General features: G+C 39.7%; 1 protein-coding gene across 1 annotated transcript in view; it reads right to left on the bottom strand.

Moving 5' to 3' along the window:
- Positions 1 to 10329: 10329 nt before the first annotated feature.
- Aatf (apoptosis antagonizing transcription factor) overlaps positions 10330 to 14366 on the bottom strand; it is a 4769-nt gene continuing 732 nt past the window's right edge. Inside the window, exons 2-4 of the mRNA XM_055619570.1 lie at positions 11262 to 11699; positions 10677 to 10849; positions 10330 to 10341 (exon numbers count right to left, since the gene is read on the bottom strand). Of these exons, the coding sequence (XP_055475545.1) occupies positions 10330 to 10341; positions 10677 to 10849; positions 11262 to 11699 (623 nt within the window). The remainder of the gene's footprint in view (positions 10342 to 10676; positions 10850 to 11261; positions 11700 to 14366) is intronic.

Here is a 14366-nt window from a genome sequence, read left to right on the forward strand (position 1 = left end):
GGGGGGGGGGGAGTTAAGCAGGGAGAGAAGCACAAAACAGACCCTACATATATATACACAAATGTAAAATTAAACAGAATAAGGGGCTTGAGATTTAGCACAGTGGTAGGGTATTTGCCTAACACACTCTACCAAAAGGCCCCGGGGTTCAAGTCTTCCCCGCCAAAAGCCTGGAATAAGAATGTAAGCAAAGAAGTACTGTCTTCCTGAATGCTTCTGTACTGTTTATCATATTCATGCATTACTTAAATAACACAATTTAAGAGTATGTTTTAAGCCATAAGAAAATAACTATAATATATAATAAAGTAGAGCAGCATCCCAACAATAGTTAGGTCTTAAATGTGTAGCCAAAACACAAAAGCCAAGCTCTGACAAAATGACTCAGAAATTCCTGAATGCCATTGAGTTCACTAGTGTGAACTGCCTCTGAGAAAGTACAATACATAAAATTACATAGTCTGTTTTTTTGTATTTAGGGATGTTGTACCAAACATGTTGTGATTTTACACTCTAGAGCCATAGTTAGTGAGATGCTTATACTGGTCTGTCTGGCTGACTCTGTCTCCCTTATACACACGCCTTAAGGCATATACAATCAATCAAGTTAGTTAAATGTATGTATCAAGAGGCACCAACAATATAACGGGCCTTACTTCATTACTAACACTGTGGAAGAGCAACCCCACTGTGGAGCACTATACATCAGGGTGCTTCATTACCCAGGATCTCACTGTTTCTGTTGTATTTTTACAATCCTAGAGGTTGAACACATGGCCTTGTGCATACTACAGAAGCACTCTACCACTGACCTACCTCCCCAGCCCTGAGGGTAAAAAATGTTACTACAAGCTGGGTGTGGTGGCACAAACATGTACTCCCAGAAGAATTACAAGTTCAACGCCACTTTGATTTCATAGAGAGTTCAAAGCCAGCCTGGCCTACATAGTGAGACCCTGTTTCTCACAAGGCTTTAATCACTCAGAGGCAGAGACAGGTGGATCTCTGTAAGTTAAAAGCCAGCCTAAATTTCAGGCCAGCCAGGGCTATATAGTGAGACCCTCTCTCCAGAAGAAAAATTCTTTCTGCCATGGAAATGAATCATCCGACCAGCTTGGTTTTAGCACTTTTTAAGCTGCCCTTAGTTCTCACTGCTCTGTGATCAAACCGAAGCTCATCTTTTCAAAGTAGGTGGAATCAATGAATAAGAAACTAACACCACCACACTGAGGGCAGAGGAGCACTAAACTAACATGTGCCAGTCCCTGAGGTTTGATTCTTAAGAAACAGAAACATGCATGCATGCACACACACATGCGCACACACACATGCAGATGGAAGGGGCTGGGGAGAAACAGAAGAAATAACACTTTCCCCTGAATCCTCCTTACTTTCAATATAACATACATGCCTGATGCACCAGATTGGGCAAAGTAAGTAGGCATACATAGGGACCAATATTCCTACACAGAACCCATTCTCAAGAGCTACCCAAACAGAGTTTACTCTGTAAAACCAAGTTAACAGGAATTATGTAAATATCAAGTGGAAAGTTTTCTAAAAATGATTGCCTCATTTCCCACCCACAGCTGAGGAAAAATAAAAGATCAATAATGCCCTGTGGTGGCAAGGAGTGCAGGAAAAGGAGTGTTACAGACAAGAATTTAAATTGCTACAATTCCTCTAAGGCTCAGCTTGGCAATATAACCCAAAATCCTTAAAACAAGACAAAACCAAAAAAAAGTACAATTCCTTTGTCCCAGCAGTTACATTTCCAGAAAGTTAACCCTGTACAAATCAATAGGCATCTATGACTACTTGTAACTTTTTTGTTGTTTTGTGGTACTGAAGGTTGAACTCAGGCATTGAGCGTGCTAAGCATGTAGTCTACCCACCCAAAGCTCCATCTGTCTGCCTTCCAAGTTCTTCCATGTACCATCATGCCTGGTGAAAATACAAGTTAAGGAGGTAATGTTACATTATTTTTTCATATTATACTTATTGGAAACATGTACATATATTCACCTATAGGGTTGGAAGAGGGCATCAGATCCTCTGGAACTAGAACTACAGATGGTTGTGGGCCACCATACAGGTGCTAGGAACAGAACCCAGATCCTCTGCAAAAGCATCAAGTGTTCTTAACATCTCAGCCATCTCTTCAGCCCCTAACATTTTATTTATTTGTTTATTTTGAGGGCAAACAGCATGGACAGCGGCCCCAGGATGGGGGAACCACTACCCACAACTATGTACTCAGCAGCTGCCTTGGGGGGTGCCACCACTGCAGCCCAGGGAACAGTCAGAAGTGGGCCATCAACTTTCCAATGGTAGGCAATGTAGCAGAAAAGCGGCTTACCCACTGACCAGTCACAGAGCTCCATGGTCTCTGACATCTCTTCTGCCAATGTTACCACAAATCAAACCCTGAAAATCCAGGTTTATGACACAGCTAGACAGAAAATTTGTAACAGATCACAGCTCTAGCTCCTATCTACAAAAAGTTACAGTCCAATTTTTCTTGTTCCCAGTGAATCTTGCATCACTTGAAAATGTCCATTCAGGCTGAGCACTGAGGCATGTGCCTTTAATCCCAATACTCAGGCAGACGCAGGTAGATCTCTGAGCTTGAGGCCTGCCTGGTGTGTAGAGCAAGGTCCAGGACAGCCAGAGCCACACAGAGAAACCCCGTCTCAGAAGAAAAAAAAAACATCTATGCAAAGCGGTATTCAGAAGTGTCAACATCACTCTCCTAAAAACCCCTACCATTCGGAATAGAGCTTGGTCTGAGAGTAAGAAAGACACAAGAAATTGAGGCAGAACCTGACCCCTGTAACCTAACCTAACCAGCCTTAAGAGAAGACAGGTACTGTAAAATATCTGGAGCGTTCCACTCTCACAAACCAAAGCCTCAAAAGTGTCTGATGAAGCCATTTATACAGCTACCTGCCCATCTTCCATTAAGGAAAGCTAGATCTGGTCTATAGAGTGAGTTCCAAGACAGCCAGGGCTACACAGAGAAAGCCTGTCTTGGGGAAAAAAAAAAAAAAGAGAGAGAGAGAGAGCTAGATTTGGGAATTGGTGGTACATCCCCTTTATCTGAGGCAGAAGCAAGTAGATCTCTGAGTTTTAGGCCACCCTGGTCTATATAGTGAGTTCTAGGACAGCCAGGGCTACATAGAGAAACCTTGTCTTAAAAGAGAGAGAGAGAGGTGCTGGAAAGACGCCTCAGAGGTTAAGAGCACATGCTGCTCTTCCAGGGGTCCTGAGTTCAATTCCCAGCACCCATATGGTGGCTCACTGTAGTCCCATGGGATCCAATGCCCTCTTCTGTGTGCAGACAGACACACATGGAGACAAAACACCTCCATACATAAAATACGTAAATAAAAAAGAAAGAAGAGGAAGACAAGGAGAGCTGGAAATGCAGTTAGCAATAGAGGGCTTGCAATATACACACAATGTAATGGGTATGATGTCTGCACCAGATGGGAATAAAAGAACAAAGTATCTTGCTGTTGTAAATGTCCTAGACCCTCATCTTTGGTCTTGTCCCTTAGAATCTTCATACACTTTACTACACTGGCAGGTAGACAGACACACACACAAGTGCACACACAAAGAAAAAGAGAAGGATGGAGAGAAGGAAGAAGAGAGGGAAGAAGAAATATAAAAGAGTGGAGCCAACTGGACTTTGGTGGCACACACCTGTACTCTGAGAATTTGAGAAACAGAAGCCAGAGGATCAGGAATTCAAGACATAAAGTGAGTTTGAAACCAATTGGAGCTATGAGAGTCTGTCTCAAAAAATAACAATATTGATAGGGGAGCCTTTGTACTTAATGTTAAGTTTATATGATAGACAAATATTTCCATAAAACTACCAGTCTGATGTTAATGAGTCATTTCAAGGTTTTGTCTGAAATGTAAGATATCATACTCATTCTATTACACTTTTATTATTAAACTTAAAAAAAAAATGAGGGATGGGCTAGAGAGATGGCTCAGAGATTAAGAACACTCACTGTTCTTCCGAAGTTCAATTCCCAGCAACCACATGGTGGCTCAGAACCATCTATAGTAAGATCTGGTGTGCAGGCAGAATGTTGTATAAATAACAAATAAATCTTAAAAAAAAAAAAAAATGAGGGATGCGAGAAGGAAGGGTTTGTGTCATTGACACTACTGATTGCTTAAAGAACAAGAAATCAAATAATACAGAGGTGAAAAGTTTCACTGTATATAGTTTCTAGCATTTTGGTTTTGTTGTTGTTGTTTTTAGAGATAGCTCTAGCTGTCCTGGAACTTGATCTGTAGACCAGGCTGGCCTGAAATTCACAGATCTGGCAGCTGCCTGCTGAGGACTGGAATTAAAGGCGTGCACCACCATGAAAGCTTTCTGTATCATCTTTTGAACTATATAAATGCACTGTCTACTTAAAAATAAAACTCACTAGGAGATAGTGATTTTTAATCCCAGCATCCAGCAGGCAGAGGCAAGCAGATCTCTGAGTTCAAGGCCAGCATGGTCTACAGGACAGCCTGATCTTCCAGGACAGCCAGGGCTACCCAGAAAAATCCTGTCATGAAAAAACAAAAATAAAATAAATAAAACTCTAAAAATATATATATATATATTGTTTAACACAATTCCATGACTTTCCATGATTTATTCAAATTTGAAAACTTCATTTATTTTAATGAACAGTTATTAACATTTATTTATTGTTGAGGTAGTACATGTTCTCTTTATACCCTATGGGCTCCAGGAACTGAATTCAGGTCAGTAAGCTAGATGCCAAGCACCTCCACCTGCTCAGCCACCTGCCCAGCCCCAAGAAAATGCCATTCTCTAAGTGCTGAGGTCAAATTAGTATTAAATATGTTAGTCCATGTGGCCTGAGCAATGGTTCATCCAATAAGAACACGTGTTACTCTTTCAGAGGACCAGGGTTTAGTTTCCAGCACCTACATGGTGGCTCACAACCATCTGTAGTTCTAATTCCAGCAGATCCAAAATCCTCTTCTGACCTAAGTAGGCACTACACACACAGGGTGCACCTAAATACTCACAGACATAAAATAAATATATCTAATAAAAATAACATTTCAAAAGATACCTAATTAAAAAAAAAAAAAGTTGTTAGTCTATTCAGCAGATTGTGGTGACTCATGCCTTTATCCCAGCACCCAGGAAGCAGAGGCAGGGATATCTTTTCGAGTTCAAGGCCAGATTGGTCTACACAGTCAGTTGTAGGACAGCGAGGACTATATAGTGAGACACTGTCTCTAAAAACAAAATAAAACAACAAAAAATATATATATTCAACTCAAAATTATTAAGGGTCTTGGGAAAAGGGTCACAAAACAATGAGGGAAGTGAACATAAATTAGAAGTAGAAAAATTAAGGGAACAAAGAAAACACACTTTACTAATAGAATTTGTTTTTAAACTCTTAGACAAGTAAAAAATCCTAACTTCCTCCACATTTCCTTTACATTATACTGTGTTCCTGGGTGTTTTGCTTATGGGAAATATCAAAATGTCAACCATTGTTCTATTAAAGGTCTTTAATGATACTGCATTTTAGACCTATAATAAAACATGGTACACACTGCAGTTTGTAATGCATCTCATTAAACACATTAATAACATGCATTTGACTAAAAGGTCAACTTTGTATGGTTAAAATTTAGCTTTCTATAATCACTTCATTTAAAACTGTATAGCAAACTCTGGGAAGACATCACAGTCCCTGCTACAGAAATGCTCTCAATTCTCCATCTGTCCAAGTCAGCCATTCTTGTTAAAAATTAACTGCTCAATGAAGGTATAGTTCAGTGACTGAGAAGTTGTTAGCATGCACAAGGTACTGGGTTCATTTCCTAGCGCTGTTAACAAACTTGCCAATATTTTTATGTGGAATAATGACTACAAGAACTTTTTTGTTTTTGTTTTTTGAGACAGGGTCTCACTAAGTAGGCCTGATAATCCTGGAACTTGTTATATAGACCAGGCTGACCTGGAACTCAAAGATCCACTAGAATTAAAGGGAGGGTACACATTCAGCTAGTAATATGATTTTTGGGCTAAAGAAGTAGTTCAGTAGTTAAGAGCACATGCTGCTCTTGCAGAGGACCTAGGTTTGACTTCCAGAATCCCATGGTGGCTCACAACTGTACATAAATCCAGTACCGCGAGAGCCAGTGCCCTCTTCTTGCCTCCAAAGACACCAAGCATGCATGTGGTGCACATAAATACATGCAGGCACAAAAAATGAATAATAACAGAAAACAGAAAATGAATAAATCTTTTAAAAAACTTTCTGAATTTGTATCTTTTAGCCATGCTGAAAAATTTCCTCAAAAAATGAGAACATACACTATTTACTTTACAATCGCTCAGAAGAAGTTGGCAGAATAACATTAGATGCAGAAGACTGGCTTGAGTTAACTTAAGCGAGTTACATTAAATGTGGGCTCACTGCACTCTCCTTCCTACTTTAATGTACATAACACATAATGTAGTGTGTATAATTTATCTGCCTTCTTCCTTACATGGCACTGTCACCAACATAAAAGGTCCAATTTCTGACGGTGTAGGAAGTAGCTTTGTGTAAAGAACACCCCTTAGTTTTGTTAAGGTCACTCTACAGCTTAATCTTACAGTCGCTGGGAAGTCACTACACAGTTCAAGAGGCCTGGAGACTAAGTGTAAGTACTAGTAAAGGCAAGGAAGTATTTGTTACGTTTCTGAAAAGTAGATGTTGAAGGGCTGAAGGTGCAGACTTGGTTCTCAGGGGTCTATAGTCCTAAACTATTGCTACAAGTCTTTTTTAAAAGCTATCAGGAAAACCCTGAGAGTAAATGATTAAGCAAGGAAAACATAAACTGAGTACATACAACCTAAGACAGAATCCTGTATTCATTACAGTTTACACTGGTAGAGAGAAGAGTGTGAGGGATGAAGAGATGTCTCAGAGGTAAAGAGCATTTACTACTCCTACAGGACTGGAGTTTGGTTCCCAGCACCCAAGTCAGGTGGCTCACAATTGCCTGTAACTCCAGCCAGGGATCTGATGCCCCATTTTGGCCTCCAGAGGTAGCTGCATTCATGTGTTCAAATGCACACATACACCTGTAATGTTAAAAATTAAAAATCTCATATATACTTAAAAAGCTTGTAAAGAGATCAGAAAAGTAGAACCCAAAGACTGTATTTGGAGTCACCAAAGCCCCAGAAAATTACTTCAAGCCTGGAGTGAGATGGCTCAGTAGGCAAAAGTACTTGTACTGTAAGTCTGATGAGCTGAAATCTATTCCCAGAACCCACATAAAGGTAGGAGACAAGAAATTCCACAAAGTTCTCTGACCTTCACATATAGGCTGTGGAATATTGTGCTTGTTTGCTCCATAGTGCATGTTTTCATTCTCTCTCTCTCTCTCACACACACACACACAAATAATAACAAATTTTAAAAAAGAAAATACTTCATTGAATGTTTCTGCAAGGCAGTAAGGAAATCACTATCAACCTACCTTTCCACAGTAGCAGAAGAGGCCAAGGTTTACTAGTACTACAGTAGACTATACCATAGACAATAATTGCCTTAAACTACACGGGGATTCTGAATACTAGCAAGAAAATTATAAAAACACTGAAAACAGTGGGGATGATGGTTAGTTATACCAATGAGACCCATTCACAGAGTAACATTGTCACATGTCTCTCAACAGAAAAAGATAACTCTGGGACCTAATTATTATGATGGAATGTGTGCCAAACACGGTACAGCTATGATGCTTTACACTGATTATGTCCTTTAATCCTCACAATCTTATTGGCCATATCTTATTGTGAAGTAACCTGCCCAAGACCAGAGAGTGTCAATCACCTGAGATGGTTTCTAACCAGGCAGAATGTTAGGTACTTGCACTGTAGACATGGTAGCACACATGCCTATAACCCCAGCACTAGAGAGATGGAGGCAGGAAGATCAGAAGTTCAAGGATATCCTTAACTACACAACAACTTAGAGGACAGCCTGGGTATATGAGAACACAGACTCAAAAAAAATAACATAAAAAGATTAAATAATCCTGCATTTGAGAGGTGGAAGCAGGAGAATTAGGAGTTCAAAGTTATCTTCTACTACACAGCTAGTCCAAAGCCAGGCTGGGGTACAGGAGACCTCTCTAAAATTAAACAAACCCAGGCAGTCTAACTTTAACTGTCCTGTAAGACTAAGCAGACCAGACATTCCTTTAATCCCATTTCAGGTGGCAAGGGCAGGTGGATCTAAGTTTGAAACCAGCCTGATCTACATAGTACCCAGGCCAGCCAGGGTTATTCAGTGAGACTCAGGAGAAAAAACAAAAACAAAAACAAAAAAAACTACTAAAGCAAAAGCAAAGTGACTTAGACTCTCAACTGGTATAAATTCAGCCTGCTTCATACCAACTATGATTGAACGATACAAACTGGTTACTCAGAATAATATACCCAAGAAACTGTTTTGAAAACCATGCAGACAGGGGTGCATATAACTTATTAAGTCATACTGTCATAAGAAGATGAAAGCAAACAAAAACCTCCTGCCTTTAGTTGCACAGAAATTCTGGTTATGAGATTCTTATCCTCTCAGAATGTAATACCAAACAAACACTCCTTCCCTCTCCCTCTTCTACACACTGTCAGAGTTAGACTTTTAAATGACCGAAGTTCACCAGGAGGAGGCAACTGGCTAAGTGTAAAGGATTAGAAAGATCAGAACTATATAAAGCTGAATTAAAGTAAAATTCAAGTGACTGAAGAAATTAAGTATGTGATGTTGACCCAGAAAATATCTGTACTTTAAAATGAATGTTTATAAACATTCATGTAAGAAAACTATTAAGTAACAAATGAAAAAAATCTTACTATAAAATGTTTAAGACATTTAATCTAGAGTAGTTTAGGTCTTACCCAAGGCATCTGAGAAATGAGGATACTAGGGCACTATATATAGCAAAGAAGTACTCTAAAATTCTAAAAAAGAAGAAGTCTATCATGTATTTAGGGAGGAGAGGGGGCCAGGTGGGATCTTTTCTTTTAAAGACCTCACAACACACAGTTTGTTCCGGAAAGGGCTGCCTAGATTTCACAGAAAACAAACTTTGAGTATGGAAGGCCTCAAAACTAAAACTGTCTTTAGGACACATATCCTCCTACAAAAGAAATGCTTATGCTCGATGTGGTGGCCTTTTAATCCTGGCACTGGAAAGTACAAGGTAGACGTCTGTGAGGCCAGCCAGGTCTACAAAGTATGACTCTGTCTCAAAAAAAGAAGTCGCTGTCCTCAAAGTTGCACCTATGAATCCTGAATTATTTTCAAGTGATTCTATTTAGACACAATACTAAACCAGATGTCCTCAGTTCTCTTCCAAATCTAACTCCTTACTATAAAAGGTTATATTTTGGTTTTCAGGGATTTTGGGGGGTTCTGGGTTTTTGCTTGGGCAAAGGTAATCTGGCAATGTTGCTCAGCATGCCCTTAAATCCCGAAGCTCAAAGGATACTCTTGCCACTGCCTCCTAAGTAATGAGGACTGTAGGCAATACATCCAGCTTTAAGTTTGAAAAAGCAAATGGAAACATCTTACTCAGCATACAAGTTAGAAATATCCATGCCACCAATGGCACACAATTCCCTGTGCCCCAAAACTCTAAAAATTCTAAAAAAGAAGAAGTCTATCATGTATTTAGGGAGGAGAGGGGGGGCCAGGTGGGATCTTTTCTTTTAAAGACCTCACAACACACAGTTCGTTCCAGAAAGGGCTGCCTAGATTTCACAGAAAACAAACTTTGAGTATGGAAGAACTCTGGAGCCACTGGACATACAGGAGGCAATGTGGTGAGGAAGACACCTAGTCTAAGAAGAAAAGCTGGAGTTTTTACACCTGCTTTACAACAAACTCTTTGGGTGAGCCACTCTCTGGGTTCCTCATCTGTAACGTAAAGGAATTAGGAACTAGGTAACCTCGAAATTCTTTTTCACTCTAGAATTAGTTTATAGCTCAGTAATCTGCTTCCAAAATGTATTCTTTCACTTCAGTCATTCTCTCTCCTCACTCTTTGTTACCCAAAGGAAAAGACAGGAATAACACCATTTAACTTATTCTAAAGCCCTCCCTAACAGAGAGCCACATGCTTTAAGCACATGGCACAACCAGCATAAGGACTGAGTTTATTTGCTTAGTCTCTCTCCCTTTTGTTCTCTTATCTGTGGGTTTTCAAAACTTTTTTCCCTAAGAATTTAAGAAGTAACTCAGGAGTGGTGGTGCACCCCTTTCATTCCAACACCTGGGAGACAAAGGCAGGCAGATCTCTGAGTTTGAGGCCAGCCTGGTCTACAGATTGAATTCTAGGACAGCCAGGGATACTCATAGAAACCTTGTTATCCCCCCATCCCACCCCCAAAAAAAGACTGAACTCAAAATACTAAGGGAAGGATGGTGAATGCTATCATGACATGGCTCAAGCACCTGACTAACTTTAAAGTTGTCTCCTTTGATAATGGGTTATACTGCTATTTTTAGAAGAATAGTTGATTACTTAAGTTTTTTTATAAGATCAAATATAAACAAAAAACTGAAACAGATATTCTATAGTAAAGTCATTTTTTTTTCACATCCAACCCAGTACACCCCAAAAATGATATGAGTATTCTTACTATTTTTTAGTGCACTGGCAAATTCTGGGCCACCTTTGTCCTTGAAGACAGGGAAAACATCTGGTTGAGGCAACTGATTGGTTGTCAACAGAGCTTTTTGTAGTTTGATCCTTCCTTCCAAGAGCTGGTCCCACAATGCTGAAGAAGAGAGTAAAAGAGGACATCCCTGAGTCATAAAATCTTTCTGGGTTGGGTACTGAAGAAGGGCAAGATGCAACACCAATCTCAAACAGCATGCTTTATGACCTTTATGCCAAAAACATTCTTCATTCTAGAGCATAAATTATCTCTTGGGTGGAAATACTTGCTCTGAGAGAGGAAACATTAACGCTTGACAAAAGGAGAGAACACTCTCCTCTTCAACCTCCTACAAGGACTAGTGCAGAGCCTGCTAAGCAGCTAAATAGGAACCGGGGTGCAGGCCTCTGGTGCAGCATGCCAGAGACTAACTAGAAGTACACGGGAGAAACAGAACAACCAAAACCAAAATGCAGACAAATGTTGAAACTGAAAAAAAAAAAAAAAGCAAGCAGCAAAAGCACACACGCACCTATCTGATTCTTCACAGCTCTTCCTTTCTCCACTTCCTCAGAAACTTTGACATTGGAGAAGGTCATCACCACACCATCATCTTCACTGTTTTTGTCTTCTTCCCTGTCTTCCTCACTCTTAACTTCTAAGTCTTCCTCAACATCTCCTTCTTCCATGCCACTCTCTTCCCCTTCATCTTCCTCCTCCTCACTGCTCCCAAGGTCATCCATTCCTTCCGTAAATTTCTCAAAATCACTAATGTTCTGGAAACTGAACCTTGGCATTTCTTGAGAACACCTTCTGCCACTTTTCTGGTTCAGATTGCTCATCTCAGGGGGAACATCATCCTCAGCATCCTCTTCCTCAGCAGCACTTGATTCCTCTTCCTCTGATTCCTCCAGGCCCAGGCCCTCTGAATCTCCATCTCCAGATCCTTCTTCATCAGATAGTTCCTTGTCTAAATCATAAGAAAAAAGAGAGGGAGGGAGTCAACTAGAGAAAGATACTAGACCACATCTTTCATCTCAATCTGTGTGATCTACTATGAAAGAGCAAATATGTTACTGTGTTCTATTCAACTGACCAGTTACTATATAGCCACTATCTCTACAATGGTAAGGGAAACAAAAACAAACAGAATACAATTTAACCTAAAGAAATATAGTGGCTGGGCATGGTGGCACACATGCCTCTTGGGAGGCAGAGGCAAGTGGATCTCTATGAGTTTGAGGCCAGCCTGGTCTACAAAAACAAGTCCAGGACAACTAGGGAAACCCAGTCTCAAAAAAAAGAAAGAAAGGGAAGAAATGAAGGAAGGAAGGAAGGAAGGAAGGAAGGAAGGAAGGAAGGAAGGAAGGAAGGAAGGAAGGAAGAAATATAGTGAAGACACAGACCACCAAAGGTATAATTCAGGAAAAAATGAAAAGTACTTTGAAAAAACATTACACCACATTACACCAGCCATGGTGGCTCATGACTATAATCTCAGTACCCAAGAGGTTGAGGCAGGCAGACTGCTGTGAGTTCAAGTCCAAATTAGCTTACATAGTGAGTACTAAACCATCCAGGGCTACACAGTGAGAACTTGCTCAAAATAAAATAAAATAAAATAAAATAAAATAAAATAAAATAAAATAAAATAATTCAACTGGTGTTTGGGAATTAGACCAGTTTTCCCTAAGCTACATCTGAAAAAAACTAGTTTATCATTAGCTATTCCAAATGCACACACATACCAAGACCTATCATGTACCAGCCATCAACACTAAGAAAAGATTTTAATATCTGCTGTGCTGGCTAAGTATCTGTTTATTACAGAAGCACAGAGTCAAAAGACTTTGGATTTTTAAAGTGTCGATATTTTTAAAGATTTTGAGGGCTTTTTGGAGTTGAATTGTCTTTTATAATACTAATATAAGACGTTAGGGACAAGATATAAAAGTTATGGCTTAAAGTCTATATGTTAAATTGACATGGGGTGGATTACGTTGGTTAGTTTTAACTGTCAATCTGATACAATTTAAGATCACCTGAGAAGAAAGGAGGTAGGGTCTCGCTATGTATTCCTGGCTAGCATGGAACTTACTATGTAGACAAGGCTGACCCAAAACTCAGGTGAGACTCACTGGCCTCTGTCTCCTGAGTGCAGGTATTAAAAAGGCATGCACCATCATGTCCAGCTCTGGCAAGAAAGTCTTCAATGGGGAATTATGTAAAACAGTTTAATCTGTAGACACGACTGCGGGGATTATTTTGATTATTAATTGATGTAGAAAGATCTAGTCCATTGTAGGCAGCACCATTCCCTAGGCAGAGAGTCCTAACAATGTGAGACAAGAAAAAGCTGGCTAGATAGGAGAGAGTAAGCAAGCAAAGATGTATTCATTCTCTCTCTTTGCTCTTGATTGTGTACAGAAAAAAAAAGTATATAAAATATCAACCTGGCACATATCTGTAATCTTGACATTTGGAAGGCAGAGGCAGAAGAATCAAAAGCAAGTTCAAGGCCAGCTTTGCGCACATATAGCGTGTTTTAGGCCCATCAGGACTATAAAACAAGTTCCTGCCTCCTTCCCACACTCCAATCCCCATCTTCCCTAAAAGAAGAAAAGGAACCACCTGACCTTCTAGGAAAAGGTTAAAGATGGCTTATGTAGAGACATTATAAATTTACTTAGGAAACATAAGAAATAGCTCATCAAACTGACAAGAGGCGAGGAAAAGAACAAAAGTACAGACGCACAAAAAAGTGGGGAAATGGAGGCACATGAATCAGGACCAGTCCTGTTTTTGAAGGGAAGGAGTCTAAGCTTAATCTTACAATTGATGAGTGCCAGTTAAGGCTCCTAGGGTCATCATCCGACATTTAGAGATTTTGTACTGTTTATCTAACCTCTTCTGTAGTAAAACATGAAAGTGTAACAAGCATGATTATTGGATATAGTAAACAAGTTAGCAACAACTAAGTAAAATAAAGAGTTTATGAAAACCCAAGTCCTTGGTACTTCTTTCAAAAAATGTACTTAGACTTGCTGGCTATGGTCATGCATACCTCTAATCCCAGCCTGGTCTACATAGCAAGTTTCAGGCCAGCCAGAGTTACATGGCAAGACCATGTCTTAAGTTCTTTTTGAGACAGGGTCTTATTGTATATATAACCCTGGCTGGCCAGGAACTTGCTGGAAAGATCAGGCTGGCCTTGAACTCAGAAAACTACCTGCTTCTTCCTCTCAAGTGTTGAGATTAATGGCATGCACCACCACACCTTTCAAGACCCTGTCTCAAGGGAAAAAAATAAATACACACATACACCTAAACTTATAAAGTCTCAGACAAGCTGTGAAAATTAAAAACACAAAAGCTAAGTGAAAAATCAGTAAAACAATCCTTTTCAGTTTAGCCATTTCTCAAACTAAAAGATATTCATACAATACAGCATAGGTGTTAGAATAAGCCTGCTTTCACTTGAATTCTGGCTCTTCTACTTAGCAGCTATATCACTTTTACTTAACTAATTAGCCCTTTACCTTCCTAGCTGTAACATGAGACGAAATAATATCAACTTCTTGGGATACTGGAAAGAGTCAAATGACAATGATAGTATTTTTACCCTTTTTTTTTTTTT

Source organism: Psammomys obesus, unplaced genomic scaffold, assembly GCF_907164565.1.
Source record: "Psammomys obesus unplaced genomic scaffold, mPsaObe1.curated_primary_1811, whole genome shotgun sequence".
Taxonomy (NCBI): Eukaryota; Metazoa; Chordata; class Mammalia; order Rodentia; family Muridae; genus Psammomys; species Psammomys obesus.